The 15,403-nt window shown below is 48.1% G+C and overlaps 1 protein-coding gene across 1 annotated transcript in view; it reads right to left on the bottom strand.

Moving 5' to 3' along the window:
• The window catches only part of PSD (pleckstrin and Sec7 domain containing), a gene marked incomplete at both ends in the record, with an annotated part of 230,222 nt that overhangs the window by 32,815 nt on the left and 182,004 nt on the right, over positions 1 to 15,403 (bottom strand). Inside the window, one exon of the mRNA XM_083363338.1 lies at positions 484 to 554. Coding sequence (XP_083219464.1) covers positions 484 to 554 — 71 coding nt within the window. The remainder of the gene's footprint in view (positions 1 to 483; positions 555 to 15,403) is intronic.

Genomic DNA, 15,403 nt, shown 5'->3' with positions numbered 1-15,403 from the left:
TAAGTAGGCCCATTCTTCTTCTTAAAGAAGCAGGAAGTATGCTTCAGGAGTTCTAAAAATCAAAATGCCATATTCCATAGATGAAGACAGATTAAGGTCCTGGAGTGCACAATTCACTGCTCATATTTTCAAAATCCTAGGGCTTTTGAACTGTGATAATTCAGCCATATGTAATTAAATTATTGAAGAATAAATAAAAGAAATAATACAGTGAGCGAATGTATGCCAACATTTTATTAGGGGCTTATTTCAGAGAATGTCAGTGGATTTCTTTACAGTATAATCTGAATGGTGTTTTAATATCTTTATATTTTTTCCAAGAGCAGAAATATTGTAATGTAGGACTATTTTAAGAAAGTTGGGTGTATCCTTTTCAAATAATATAATTGGGCATATAACTAAGGAAATTCCATTCTTTATGATATGGAGGTGGTTTGTGTGTGCTTGTGAGAGACAGAGACAGAACAAGCAAGCAAGCAATACCTTCTGTAGGTACAAGATCATTCCCTTTAGTATCCCATGGAAAGTCTTCCATCCCCGTTTTCCTCTTGGAGCTGTCAAGTAAAAGAGAAAGTTAGTAAATTTTTACTTTGGCAAATAGGACAAATTCTGCTGATATCAGAAAAACTGTCCTTGTTGGTGCCAGGAGAAAAAATATATCTGTAGTCTATCCACTCTTATTGTATTCTAGGGCTATGACACTTGTAAAAGAGAGTTGCTTAAGACTTTGTACTTACCATACTAGTCGGTAGAAGCAGGTATGTCAAAAAACTGTATATGAACCATATCCTACATATACCTGGAGGAAAACTATTATTTCTTCCTCTATTTCCAGTCCATAAGTAGGAAAATACTATATAATCTGGCAGATGACACATATCCCTTTTCTTTTCAGATTTCCATTTCTCTTCTACTGCTGACCCTGGAACTGTTGTTCTGGCTTAGATTTTTATCAGCATTCAATACAAAATTAACCCTCTTCAATAAAATCTTTTCCCACAGATGCCTATTAAATAAATAAATAATTTTCTGAGTTCTTGTAATTTGAAAATTGGAATCTCAGTGGGAGATCAATATAATCTGAAACAAAGCCACATTACTGTAATCCACATTGTCAAACTCACCACGTCACGTGATGTGTCGTGACGTATTGTGACTTTTTTTGCATTGCCAGAGCTGGAGTGGGTGCAGCCTCCATATGATGCAACCGGCCCGCGGGCCAGCAGTTTGACACCCCTGCTGTAATGGAATGTTGTCATATTCTTTTTATTGTTTTCATCAAATATATTTTTGTCTTCTCATGTCCAGAATAATTTGGCAATAGTTAATTCCATGAATTTGCATGAGATATACTGTAGCTGTATGCTCTGTACCAAAATGTGCATATATTTCATATTCCAGCCCATGGAGGACTCAAATTATATCTACATCAAGGGCAAACTGATTGCTGGAGGAGAAAGTGGCATGACTAGGCACTTGGAGAGTCATCTGTGAAAATGAGGAACTCCTGATAAGGGCAGAAGTCTGTATCCAAACTGAACACATCAAGGGAAAAAAAACTACCATGAAAACTACCACTATCATTTGGAGGACAAAAAAATCCAAGAAGGCTGTCCCTCCTGCTGGAGCTGAACTATCAATTTCGTATCCCTCTGCAGAAGAAAACATGCAGACATCTAGAGAAGGGTCTTCTTGAAGTGTTGTAGTGACAGGAAGAAAAGTAGCTCAGACTGTCACAAAGAAGAGGGGTCCACTAAGTTACCCAAAGAAAGGTATGTAGTGGTAATTGGTGTCTCATTTCTCAGAAGAACAGAGTGATCAATTTGTAGACCAATTTTTAAGGGAGATATGTTGTCTCCCAGGTCCAAAGATATGACAGAGAGGCTTACCGAAATAATCAAGCCCACCGATTATTATCCCATCTCCTTTTTCATATTGGGATAAACGGTATGACAAAGAGCCTGAAAAAAATATCAAGGGACTGTGAGTGCTAGGCAGGAAGGCAAAAAAATTAGGACCACAGGTAGTTTTTTGCAACCGTACTTTCGAAGAAAGGTCAAGACCCAAAGAAGGATTTTAAAAGTAAACCACTGGCTCAAGGGATAGTACAATTATGAGGATAGGCTGCCTGCAAAAAAGGTCCCTTTAAGACCTCTCCTTAGTCAGCCCAGCAATTGCTATCTATAAAAGCTGAACAGACAAGCAGCTGGGAGTGGAGGTGTTGAGTTGTTGGTGTGAGAGTGAGAGGAAAGTTTGTGTTCATTTGGAAACTAAAGCAGCCTGCAAATTTACTTTAGTGTTACTGTTCTAAAGAAATTGGGTTCACAAAGAAAAGTAGTGGAAAAACAGAAAAAGGAAGTGAGCTATAATAAATGGTGAGTACTTACTGGTGTATGTGTGGTCGAGAGGTCAGCTGGGGTTGTGTTGGCTCTCTTAGAATTCTGGAGCCCCTTAACTTGGGTGTACATAAGGAACCCATGATAAAGTAATGTTAGACATGGGATATCCAAAATGTTGGATAACCAAAATGAGGGACATTCATAAAACCAGGTGACATATCCAACACAAAGGGGCAACCACATATGTGGAGATAGCTTAAACTTAAAAAGAAAAGAAGCCTTGGTTAAAAAGAGGATGTAGAAAGAGGAGTTTGTCCTTTGCAAACTCTGCAAAAAATAGCCATCATTCTGGCTGAGAAACTCAGACTGCGTATCAGAGCTTATACTAAACACATTGACATGGAAAAAGCAGAAGGGACAGATTCTCCCTTAGAAGAGGCTATTATCTTGGTAGAAACAGGTATCTATCCTAATCCTGTGGTAAAGTCAAAAGGAAGATCAGTTAGAAATGGGGCCTGGTTCAGATACTTGGGCTAATAACATTACGAAATTGATAAGGTAGCAGCAAGAAGAAAGGGTGAGACTCATTAAAAAGAGGAAGAGAGGCTATGAAGGGAAAAGGGAAAATAAGATGGACAAGGAAAGGAATGAAAGAGAGTGCAAGGAGGGAAGAGTTTAAGGGGCTGATAGACCTTCTTAAAGGGATATAGTCACCAGAAGGGACACATTCAATTCCAAAGTTTACCAAAATTGTTGAGAGTGGAGGTGGTCTCAAAGACATAAATATTCCCAAGTTGTCAGAGGATGAAGATATAGAAGCCTATTTAACAATTTTTGAATGAGTGGCTACCTCTTGCAAGTGATCTGAGATTGAATGGGTGGCCAGACTAACCCCATGGCTATTTTAGAAAAGAGAATAGAAACTAAGATACTCTTTCCACAGGGACTTCATAGTTGTTCCACTTTTGGCTTTACTAATTGACACACAGGATTGGTTTTACAATACTGATCTCTCCACATGATCTAATAAAGACAATGAGTATATCCTTGGTTGTCTGTTACTATGCCACTCAGTACCCTGAAGCAGGAATGTGACCACTAAATGAATAGCAGAAGGGCTGGTTAAAATCTTCAGTAGAGTAGGTATACCAATTGAGATTCTAATGGATCAACGAACCAATTTCCAATCAGCACTGCTGAAATATCTATACGCAGACCTGGGAATAAAAGGGTACGTACTTGTTCTTATTATTCTCAGGCCAATGGTCTTATGGAAAAGATCAATCAAATCCTAAAGGATCTGCTCAAGAAATATGCAGGGCAAGACCCACAACATTGGGATACATGCCGGCCCTTTTTACTGTCTGCATACAGGGAAGTTCCCAGGTTTCCATAGGATTCAGCCTTTTTGAGATACTGTGTGGATGACAATCTTGGAGTGTTCTAGAAATCATTAAAGAAAGTTAGTGTAGAAATTTAGATGGTCCTAAAATCTAACTGAATATATCCTAACACAAAGAAGTAAATTGAAGACCCTAGGACACATTGCCCAAGAACATTTAGAAAATGCCAGAAAAAAACATTATGATCAAAGGTGAAGTGAAGTGAAGTTATTTCATAGAGAAGACCAAGCCCCCATTATTTTTGCTTAGCAAAGAGAGCAAACTACAGGCTAAGTGGCGGGATCCCTACATGGTAAAGTTCCAGTAAACTATGAAATAGAATTGGAAGACAGGAAAAGAAAATATACTATGTCAACCTCCTGAGGAAATAGCACAAGAGAACTGAACTTGTGTGTGTGTGTGAAAGCCCTAATAAGCAGGCATATACATAGAATGAAGGCTACTGCTAAGCTTGTAAGCCGCCCTGAGTCTTCGGAGAAGGGCAGGATATAAATGGAATTAAAATAAATAAATAAAATAAACTTGGGATGGCCTTGCTGGTAGTAAAAGAAATATGTCCAGGATTATTGGATCAAGCCTGGGTTGCAACCATCCCAAGGAAAAATAGACATAAATCCCAATATAGGAGATAATCTAAAAAAGAATTAGAACAAATGGTAGAGGACTATAAACATATGTTTACTGTAGAACTGGGTATGACTGCCTTGGTTGAACACATAATGGACAAAGGGGAAACCTGATGAATCAGATAATTGTCCCTATAGGATTTCTGAATGGTTATGTTAAATAGTGGGCTCTGGACCACATGGCCAAGATGGACGACTCAGGACACCAGGGTTCAGCATTCCAACTCTTTATTGATGTAGCACAGACTGGGCGAACAAAGGGGCAACTGCCCCACTTATATACCTAGCCAGGTATACTTGGAACCAATCCCATTATCTGGATTTCCTGCCAAAGACTACACTGCCAATCCGGACAGGGCACCCTGCCACCTGGTGGTGTCAGTGGCTTATATCTGTGTAACATCTCCTATATACATAACACCCCTACCCCATTCAAAAACAACAACAATGGAAAACAATAAACATACTAATGAAAAAAACACCTGCCGTGTGGAGCTTGCTTTAACACATAATAACCCTAGCCTCAAGACCTTACATAGTCCTTGAGGTACGCCGGTGGCCTATGGATTCTTGCTGACCTTTTCACTGTTTGTTCAGGTCAACTGGGTCTGCAATGGAGTCATCAATTGGGTCGCCAACTGATTCCGAGCCCTATCCACCCCTATGTCATTGTGCTTCCCAGCCAGATGTTGCTCTGGAATCCCAGTTTGTGGTTTTTCTGGGTGTCTCTTCCTCAACTGGTCAATGTGTCTTCTCACCTCACGACCCTCCTCCACCTCTACAATGTATGATACAGGCCCTGTTTTGTCGACTACCACCCCCTGAATCCAGGTATGCCCATGACCATAGTTCCAGGCCCAAACCATTTCACCTATGTGAAGTTCTCTGGAGGTGTCCATTTGGGGTTGATCCTCTTGTGCTGCCACTCTGTCAGGGTGAAGTCTGTCCAACTTAGTAATGAGTCGCCGACCCCAACGTAACTTAGCAGGACTCTTGCCTGTCGCTGTGCATGGTGTGGTATGTTGTGCCAACAGAAACTGAGCCAACCTTTGATGCCAGTCTCCTGTTGTGACTCAGGGCCAGCCTGTGGGTCCGACAGCCGACTCCGATGTATCGGATGACTCAGATGAGGGGGAGGGAAACGAACCGGCTGATGATGGTTTGGAGGCTTTGCAGAGCCCTCAGCTGGGGACCTCTTCTCAGCTGCGTGAGCCCGAGAGTGCGGAGGAAGATGACCCACAGCTGGCCCTGTTCAAGGACGCCCGACGCAGGAGGCAGTCGAGCAGGAACAAACAAAGAAAGGCTGTGGGACTCCTCGGGAGGAGGCACAGGGAGACCACGCCCTGAGCTCTCTATAAAAGGAGTGTTTGGGGAGGGGCTGGTTGCTGAAAGCAACTTTTCCGCTTGAGAAGACAAGCTCTAGTGTTTTTGTTAACTGCGTAATTAAATCTTGGCAGATGCCTTTTAGCCTTGGACACTCTCCAGTCTCTTCTTTCTGAATAGGGGTTTGCCTTACTACAAGGCCAGAAGAGGGCTGGTTCAGAACAGTTTGCTTTCAGCCACCCACCCCTTATTACTACGATGGAGCAGCTTCTTGCCGAGAATGCCCAGCTCACCCAGCAACTCACTTTGCTGGCAGCTCAGGTGGCTCAACTGCAAGCTCAGGTACATGCTGCACCCCCACCCAGGAGGAAATGTCAGATAGCTATGCCGGATAAATTTGCTGGCAATCCAGAACTGTTTCCTGCCTTCCTGGGACAATGCCAGCTTTTTATCAGCGTGAGAGCAGCTGATTTCCCCACTGACCGAGATAAGGTGGGATTCGTGTTGAGCCTTCTGTCGGGAGATGCAGCTCGTTGGGGCACACCTCTGTTGGCACAGCCTAGCCCTTTGTTGGATAACTTTGGGGGGTTTTGTGACCATATGCGCCTCATGTACGAGGACCCGATTAAGGCGCAGACTGCCACCCGACGCCTGAAAGCTTTGAGGCAGGGTCAGCGCCCTCTACAGGCCTATATCAGCGATTTCCGGCTGCTTAGCCAGGATTCCGCCTGGAATGAGGCTGCGCTCGTGGATGCCTTTCAGGATGGCTTGTCAGAGGAGATGTTGGATGAGCTGGCCCGCGTGGACATTCCCTCAGATCTGAATGGGCTGATCCATCTTTGTCTGCGGATCGATGCCCGGCTGCAGCAGCAAAAGAGTCGCCGTGCCACCCCACAGACCCCTGCCGCCCCTGTTGTGCGTGAGCCCCCAGTCCAGAGGGAGGAGCCAATGGAGCTGGGTGCCGCCAGGTCCCGTTTATCGGTGACGGAAATGGACAGACGACGATCGGAGGGGTTGTGTTTTTACTGTGGGGACCCTGGACATTTGGCTGCTTCTTGTCCAAAGAAGCGTCAGCGGGCATCAGTGACCAAGCCGGCCCCGAGAAAGTCCCCTGCTTTGCTGTCGGGAAACGGCCCGAGCCCGATCTAGACGGTGTGATAGATCGGACGACCCACCACGACCACGCCGAGCGACGCCATTCCGATGGTGCCTGTGAACCTCCACGGCATTTGATTTTGGAGGCACGACTGATCCTTCCTGGCAAGCCAGAGGGGATTCCGGTCCATGCCTTAATTGACTCTGGGGCTACCACTAACTTTATGGACTCGGCCTTCGTGGCCAAATGGGCTGTTCCTCAGTGTCCGGTGGATCAGCCCATGCTAGTGGAGACTATTGATGGTCGAGTGCTCCTGTCCGGGCCTATTACGGCCGCCACGCAACCAGTGAGTATGGCTATCAGTTCCCATGTGGAGGCCAATTCAGTTCTACATCACTTCGGATCTGCACTTCCCCGTGGTCCTGGGACTGGCGTGGCTCCGGGCGCATGATCCACAGATCTATTGGTCTCAGAACTTGGTCACCTTCCCAAGTTTGCAGTGCGTGGACCACACCCGTCATATCTGTGCCGGCCAGGTGGAGGGCTCCTCAGGAGTTTCTTTGCCTCCCGAACTGTCCGACTTTGCTGATGTGTTCAGCGAGTCAGAGGCGGACCAATTACCCCCGCACAGGCCCTATGACTGTTCCATTGATCTAGTTCCTGATGCGCCTCTCCCAGTGGGGCGTTTGTATTCCATGTCGGAGCCCGAGTTGGCTGCATTGCGGGACTTTCTGACAAAGAATTTGGCTCGTGGTTTCATCCGGCCCTTGTCCTCGCCAGTGTCTGCGCCCGTGCTCTTCGTCAAAAAGAAGTCGGGCGAGTTACGGCTCTGCTGTGACTACCGGAAACTCAACGCCATCACGGTGCGTAACCGCTACCCGCTGCCCCTCATCCCCGAGCTCTTGGACCGACTCCGGGAGGCTAAGATCTTCACGAAACTGGACCTGCGTGGAGCTTACAACCTCGTCAGGGTTCGGCCGGGTGATGAGTGGAAGACGGCGTTTGGTACTCGCTATGGACATTTCGAGTACACGGTGATGCCGTTTGGCCTGACCAACGCCCCCGCTGTGTTTCAGCATTTTATGAATGACATCTTTCGAGATCTGTTGGACCAGTTTGTCGTGATTTACCTGGACGACATCCTGATTTACTCCCCGTCGCGTGAAGCGCATCATCAGCATCTCCGTCAGGTCCTGCAGCGCCTCCGGAAACATCGGCTGTTTGCCAAGTTGGAGAAGTGCCAGTTTTACCAGGAGACCATTGATTTCTTGGGTCACCGCATTTCTCCTGAGGGCATCGCCATGGAACCGAGTAAAGTTGAGTCGTTGCAGAGTTGGCAACCCCCACGTCGCGTGAAGGATGTTCAGCGACTTCTTGGATTTGCCAACTACTATCGAACATTCATTCCTGGCTTTGCTGCCTTGACAGCCCCCCTTACCCGGCTCCTGCAGAAGAAGACTCGGTTCCAGTGGAACGCCCCCGAACAAGAGGCGTTCCAAGCTTTGAAGGACGCCTTCATGAAGGAGCCCATCTTGAAGCATCCTGACCCGCAACGGCCGTTTGTCGTGGAGGTGGACGCCTCCGACATTGCCATTGGGGCCGTGTTACTCCAGGCAGCGACGCCCAACAGTACCCTTTTCCCTTGCGCATATCACTCTCGGAAATTGAACCCCTCGGAGCGCAACTATACCATCTGGGAGAAGGAGCTGCTGGCCATCAAGGCGGCGTTTGAGGCTTGGAGGCATCATCTGGAGGGGGCGCGGCATCAAATCGAGGTCCGGACGGACCACAAGAATCTGGAAAGCCTGCAGACCGCTCGGAATTTGAACCAACGCCAGATCCGGTGGTCCCTCTTCTTTGCGAGGTTTGACTTCCGGGTGCGGTACATACCAAGCGGGCACAACCAGAGAGCGGATGCTCTGTCCAGGAAGCCCGAGTACACCCGAGTGGAAGACAAGCTTCCGCCCAGGACAGTGATCCCCGTCGAGTCTTTTGCTGCGGTGCGGGAGCCGGTGGATATACGGGCTCGGATCCGGGAGGCGCAGCAGCAGGAGGCATGGGTGGCTCAGCGGAAGGAAGAGGTGGGGCCAGATTCGCCTTGGTCGGTCACGGATGGACTCCTGTATTATCGTGACCGGCTCTATGTTCCAGGAGGGCCACTCAGGGGACTCGTCCTCAGCCAATGTCATGATAACCCGGCTGCGGGGCATTTTGGCCTGTTCAAGACTCTGAACCTGGTCTCCCGTACCTTCTGGTGGCCCCGAGTCCGACACGATGTCCAGTCTTATGTCATCTCCTGCGTCCCATGCAGGCAGGCCAAGTCAGCGACAGGGGCCCCGCCTGGTTTACTGCAGCCTTTGCCAACGCCCAAGAGACCCTGGGGGGCTGTGTCCATGGACTTTCTGACGGATCTACCCCCATCCTCCGGCTTCACGACAGTGTTTGTGGTGGTGGACATGTTGACCAAGATGGCGCACTTCATCCCGTCGCGGCTTACCGTCAGCTCGCGCCACTAGTCGCATGTTCATCCAACAGGTGTTCCGGCTGCACGGCCTTCCCGATAGGGTCGTCTCCGATAGGGGGGCCCAGTTTACAGCCCGCTTCTGGCAGGAGTTGATGCGGGCGTTGGACATTAAGGTTTGCCTCTCGTCCGCGCATCATCCTCAGACCGACGGGGGTACCGAGAAGGTCATCGGCATCTTAGAGCAGTATCTGCGCTGCTATGTTAACCTGTAGCAGGACAATTGGGTGGACTATTTGGCCATAGCCGAGTTTGCCTTTAACAACTCGCAGCACACCTCCACGCAGATGACACCGTTCTTGGCCAACGTGGGTTATCACCCCAGGTTTTTCCCCCTTTCTCCCGTGGACTCACCGGAGCCGGCAGCGAACGAATTCATGGCGGAATTACAGGCGATCCATCGGTTGGTGCGACGGCAGCTGGAGAAGGCCAAGGCCGACTACAAGAGGTTCGCCGATCGGTCGAGAAGGGATACGCCTCCATTATCGGTGGGGGATCGGGTCTGGCTGTCCACCAGAAACCTACCATCCACTCGGCCGGCGAGGAAGCTGGACCACCGTTACCTTGGACCGTTCCCAGTCGAGGCCGTCATCAACCCGGTCGCCTATCGTTTAACTCTGCCACGTTCCCTGCGCGTGCACCCCGTCTTCCATCGGTCCTTGTTGGTCCCCGAACAACCGGCTTGTCCACTTCGCCAAGCGGAACCTCCCCCATCAGGACCTCGTGATGGCGACAGCACCCCCGAGTACGAGGTCGCCAGCATCAGGGATTCCCGCTGGCTGAAAGGTCGCTTCCAGTACCTGATCGAGTGGAAAGGGTACGGGCCGGAGGACTTCACATGGGAAGACGCGACCGCCGTTCATGCCCCTGCGTTGGTGACTGCTTTTCACGAACAGTTCCCATCCCGACCGCATCCGGATCGGCAGACCCGGGGGAAGGGCCCTGCGGTGCGGGATAGTGTTGTGACTCAGGGCCAGCCTGTGGGTCTGACAGCCGACTCCGATGTATCGGATGACTCAGATGAGGGGGAGGGAAACGAACCGGCTGATGATGGTTTGGAGGCTTTGCAGAGCCCTCAGCCGGGGACCTCTTCTCAGCTGCGTGAGCCCGAGAGTGCGGAGGAAGATGACCCACAGCTGGCCCTGTTCAAGGACGCCCGACGCAGGAGGCAGTCGAGCAGGAACAAACAAAGAAAGGCTGTGGGACTCCTCAGGAGGAGGCACAGGGAGACCACGCCCTGAGCTCTCTATAAAAGGAGTGTTTGGGGAGGGGCTGGTTGCTGAAAGCAACTTTTCCGCTTGAGAAGACAAGCTCTAGTGTTTTTGTTAACTGCGTAATTAAATCTTGGCAGATGCCTTTTAGCCTTGGACGCTCTCCAGTCTCTTCTTTCTGAATAGGGGTTTGCCTTACTACAAGGCCAGAAGAGGGCTGGTTCAGAACATCTCCACTGATGATGCACCTCAATGCGTCCTTGGTTGTCCTCACTATTTGTTCTTCCATACCGTTAGACGATGGGTGGAAAGGCGCTGATGTGATGTGCCTAATTGAGTTGGCCCTGGTGAATGCCTGGAAATCAGCAGATGTGAATTGTGGGCCATTATCAGAGACCAACACATCTGGCAACCCATGACTGGCAAATAGTCCCTGGAGCACTTGAACTGTCTTTGCAGTGGTCATGCTAGAAACTGAGACTACTTCTAGCCATTTAGAGTGACTGTCAACTACTACCAGGAACAATTGTCCCTGAAAAGGGCCTGCGTAGTCAATATGCAACCTGGACCATGGGGTGTGTGTTGCTTTCCATTTGTTAATGGGAGCCTGTGGCTGTTCTGGCCTTGATCTCTGACAAGTGTAGCACCCCGCTACCTGCTCCTCTATGGCTTTGTCAAGACCAGGCCACCATAAGTAGCTTCTAGCCAATGCCTTCATCCTGACAATGCCTGGATGACCCTCGTGTAGTGACTGCAAGACCCTTTCCCTCAATTTCTCCGGGATAATAACCCTACTACCCCACAACAGGCATCCTTTATGAGAAGACAACTCATGTCTCATGAAATATACCTGGAATTCCGGTCCCGGGCTCTTTTCCTGCCACCCAGACACTACCCATGTGATGACCCTGCTCAGTACCTTGTCCGCTGTGGTGCCAGCAGCAATATCTTTCACCTGGAGGGGGCAGTCTGGAAGATCTTGGATGAGTAAAATCTGCTCTGCTGGTGATGGGTCAGGATCAGTGCTCATTAATGGCAATCTGCTTAATGCATCTGCATGGCCCATGTCCCTTCCTGGTTTATGGACCAGTTTGCAAGCATAGGCAGATAGAAAAATGGACCACCTAAGCATTCTTGGAGATAGAATTTGTGGTGTTTGTTTATCAGTTGTGAATAACCCCAACAAGGGCTTGTGATCAGTAAAAATGGGGAACTCCCTGCTGGTGATGACCTATAAAGCCCTGAATAGCTTGGGTCTGGGATATCTGAGGGAACACCTGCTGCCGGCATCAAGCTCCCTACGTCCAGTGCGCTCCCACAGGGAGGATCTTCTCAGGGTGCCGCCGATAAAAGACTGTCGGCGCATAACACCCAGGGGAAGGGCCTTCTCTGTGGGTGCGCCTGCCCTCTGGAACCAGCTGCCCGTGGAGCTTAGGACTGCCCCCGACCTCCGCACATTTCACCGGGACCTGAAAACCTGGCTCTTTGAGCTCTCCGGCCCAGGCTGAAAATTTTTAACTGGGGTTTTTAATTCTAGGGATGATTTAATCTTTTTTAATTTGTTTTTAACTTTTGTATTGGTTGTTTTAAATGCCCTGTAAACCGCCCTGAGTCCTTTGGGAAAGGGCGGTATATAAATTTAATAAAATAATAAAAATAAAAAAAATAAATACAGGTAATCATGGAATTTTTTGACTCCTGACACAATAGCCAGGGCTTCCTTGTCAATTTGTGCATAATTCCTTTGACAGTGTCCGGGAGTAGTATGCAATGGGCCTTTGCTCCCCATTGTCTTCTATGTGACTTAATACAGCGCCCACCCCATAAGGGGATGCATCACACGCTATGCAAATGGGCTTGTTTTCTATAAAATGGGTGATGGTTGAGTCACTGGATAAAAGTTGTTTGAGTTTTCTAAAATTCTTTTCATGGACCTTAGTCTATTTCCATGGGGTTTTCTTATCTAGCAGTCTGTGTAAAGGTTCTGCAATTGCTGCTTTGTGAGGTAAAAACGTGTGATAGAAGTAACCCCAGAAAAGCTTGCAATTCAGCGTTATTTGTTGGGGTTGGAGCCAACTTAATTGCTTTTACCTTAGAGTCAGTGGGATGAATTCCCTTGGCATCAATCCTGAACCCTAAGAACTCAGTGGATGCCACACCAATACTGCACTTACTTTTTTTGAATTTAAGCCCAGCAGAGCGAAATCTGCTTGAAACAGCTTGCAGCCTGTCAGCCAAGATCTCCTCAGATTCCCCAGCAATAAGGACATCGTCAAAATAAGGACATACATCTGGAATGCCTTTCAGAGTCCTTTCTATGACTTCTTGGAAAATTCCAGGAGCTACTAAATATTAAGAAGGAAATATGGTATTTGGTTTTACATATCTTAACGGCGGCAAGGATGGGGTATGCTCAATTTTGGAAGGCAAATCATACTCCGCCGGATGAAGTTATAATTAGGAGAATACTTGATTGTGCAGAAGCAGACACATTGACCAAGAAGTTGAAGGGTAAAGAAGAGACACCAGCATTTCTATCATGGAATAAATGGTATATTTGGATGGATAAAAGATTAAAGAAATGAGGGTGGCTTGGAGGTTGGTCAAAAATGAAGTGATATAGTCTTTGTTAATGAATAAGCTTTGACGTTGAATAGTTATAAGAGACTTAATGAGTGGAATATAATTGTTAGTTTAGAAGTAGATATAATGTGAAATTTTTGAAATGGTTTTCAATTTTTTGATTTCTTCATTTTTTGTATATTGTAAATGTTTTTTTGTCTTTGTTGGTGTATGGTGTGTTTTTAACACGAAACGTAAATAAAGATTCATTTATAAAAAAAAAGAAAATTCCAGGAGCTACTGAAATACCAAACTGTAACCGGTTAACTCTGAAAGCTCCTCTGTGTGTCACTATTGTCTGAGCGTCAGCTGTTTCTTTAGTAACTGAGCTGCTGATACGCCTGCGCCAAGTCAGGTTTTGCAAAGAAAGCGCCACATTGGACAGCGGAGAGTACCTGCCGGACCATTGGGACCGGGTAAGAGTGCGGATTTAAAGCTCGGTTAACCGTGGCCTTGTAATATGCACATATTCTAATTTCCCCATTGGCCTTTAGTTGTGTCACAATAGGGGTTTCCCAGTCTCCCCCATTCACGGGTTCTAACACCCCTTGTTCTACCAGCTTGTCCAGTTCGCTCTCAATCTTATGCTTGAGAGTGAATGGAACTCTCCGGGGCTTGATGTGTACCGGTGGAACAGTTGGGTTTAGTTTAAATTTGATGGGGGGGCATGTACTTTCCCAGCCTGTCATTGAATACGTCTGCAAATTCATTGCAGATGGATTCAAGACATTTGGGCTGGATGCTATTCACTCCCCCCAACCAAATGCCCAGGGCATCAAACCAGCCCCACTAGACTAGTTCTCCGCCCATCGGTCACTAAGATGTCCAAGGGACCCTGGAACTCCTTAAACCCCAAAAACATGGTGGCCTTTCCCCTGATTTTAATGGGAGTGTGCTGGAAATCTGACAACTGTAATTTGGTGGGCTTTAAGGGGACCCTCTGCCTGCTCCGATTGCAAATTCCTTTAAATGTTTCGTAGGAAATTATTGAGACTGCGGAACCGGAGTCCAGCTCCATCGTGCAAGGTACCCCTTGCAGATGGACATGTATTGTTGTTTTTGGTTTGAGCAGCTGATGGATCTCTCTGTGAGACACGGTCCACCTGCTCTTTCCAGGGTTGGAGGCTTTGAGCCGGGGTTTGTGCCGAGGAAGAACAGTACCTTTGAGTGCCGATGCCAAAGCTTGTACTTTGTTCAGGCTGTCGTGGCTTTGATTCCGGCAGACGGCTGCAATGTGCCCCGTCTTGCCGCAGGAGCGACACTTCGCGGATCGGAACCTGCAGGTCGCTCGCGGATGATTTCCCCCACAGCTGGCCCATTTCTGGTTGGATGAGTTGGCTCCCCTCTGTTCCTTGCAGTTGCAACTTCATGCTGTGCTTTTGCTGGCCGATGTGTGTCTCCGGTGGCCTCCGTCGTTGTCCCACCGTGATGGATGCTTCCCAGGTCTTTGCTGTACTGCATCTATCTCTGCCTCTCCATCCGTGTCGTCGCTTCCGCCGCTTGAAGCACATTCATGATGAATGGTCGCTCCTGAGCTGCTGCTTGGGCGGTGTGTGGGTTTGCCAGAGTTGTTGGCTGCTTCGTAAGCCATCACTTCGTCTAAGACGGTGGCTTGGCGAGGATCTTTTGTCGGCACTGCTGGTCTCAGTCCAAACACCACCCAGTCTCTGATTCTGTCTTCGAGATCAGGGAATTTACACAGGCGGGCAGCCTGTCTCAGTGCTGTGACGAACTGCGAAGTTGGCTCACCCGGTAGCTGGCTGCTCTGAATGAATTGGTACCGCCAATACATTGGGGCTCTCGCTGGCATGAAATGCTCAACCTTCGCTTTGAGGTCAGCATAAGAGACGTTTGCGACGGGCGTCGGTGAGCACAGTCCCACGGCCACATCATACACGTCCTGACCGCTTAGGCACAAAAGTGCCGCTGCTTTCATTTTGTCTTCTGTGATCCTGTTGATCATCAGGAACCCTTTGATCCGTCCCAGATGCGCTTCCCATCGCTCTGGTTCGTTGATGTTGAAACGGAATTCGCTGGTCACTCCGAACTTAGCCATGTTGTGTCGGTCCTTGAATGCTGCTTTGTTAGGAAAGGTTTCAGAAAGTTTACCTTTCCTGCTTCTGAGCGTCTTCAGCGTTAGGAAGGTTCCCTTGGGAAAGATTTGCCTTTCCTCCTTCCTTGTGACTTCAGCTCTGTTTGAAACAGCATCCCACCTTCGTCACCAGTGTTAAATAGTGGGCTACGGACCGCATGGCCTAGATG

This window comes from Vipera ursinii, assembly GCF_947247035.1.
Source record: "Vipera ursinii genome assembly, chromosome: 5".
NCBI lineage: Eukaryota > Metazoa > Chordata > Lepidosauria > Squamata > Viperidae > Vipera > Vipera ursinii.
This window is presented reverse-complemented; position numbering and strand designations above follow the sequence as displayed.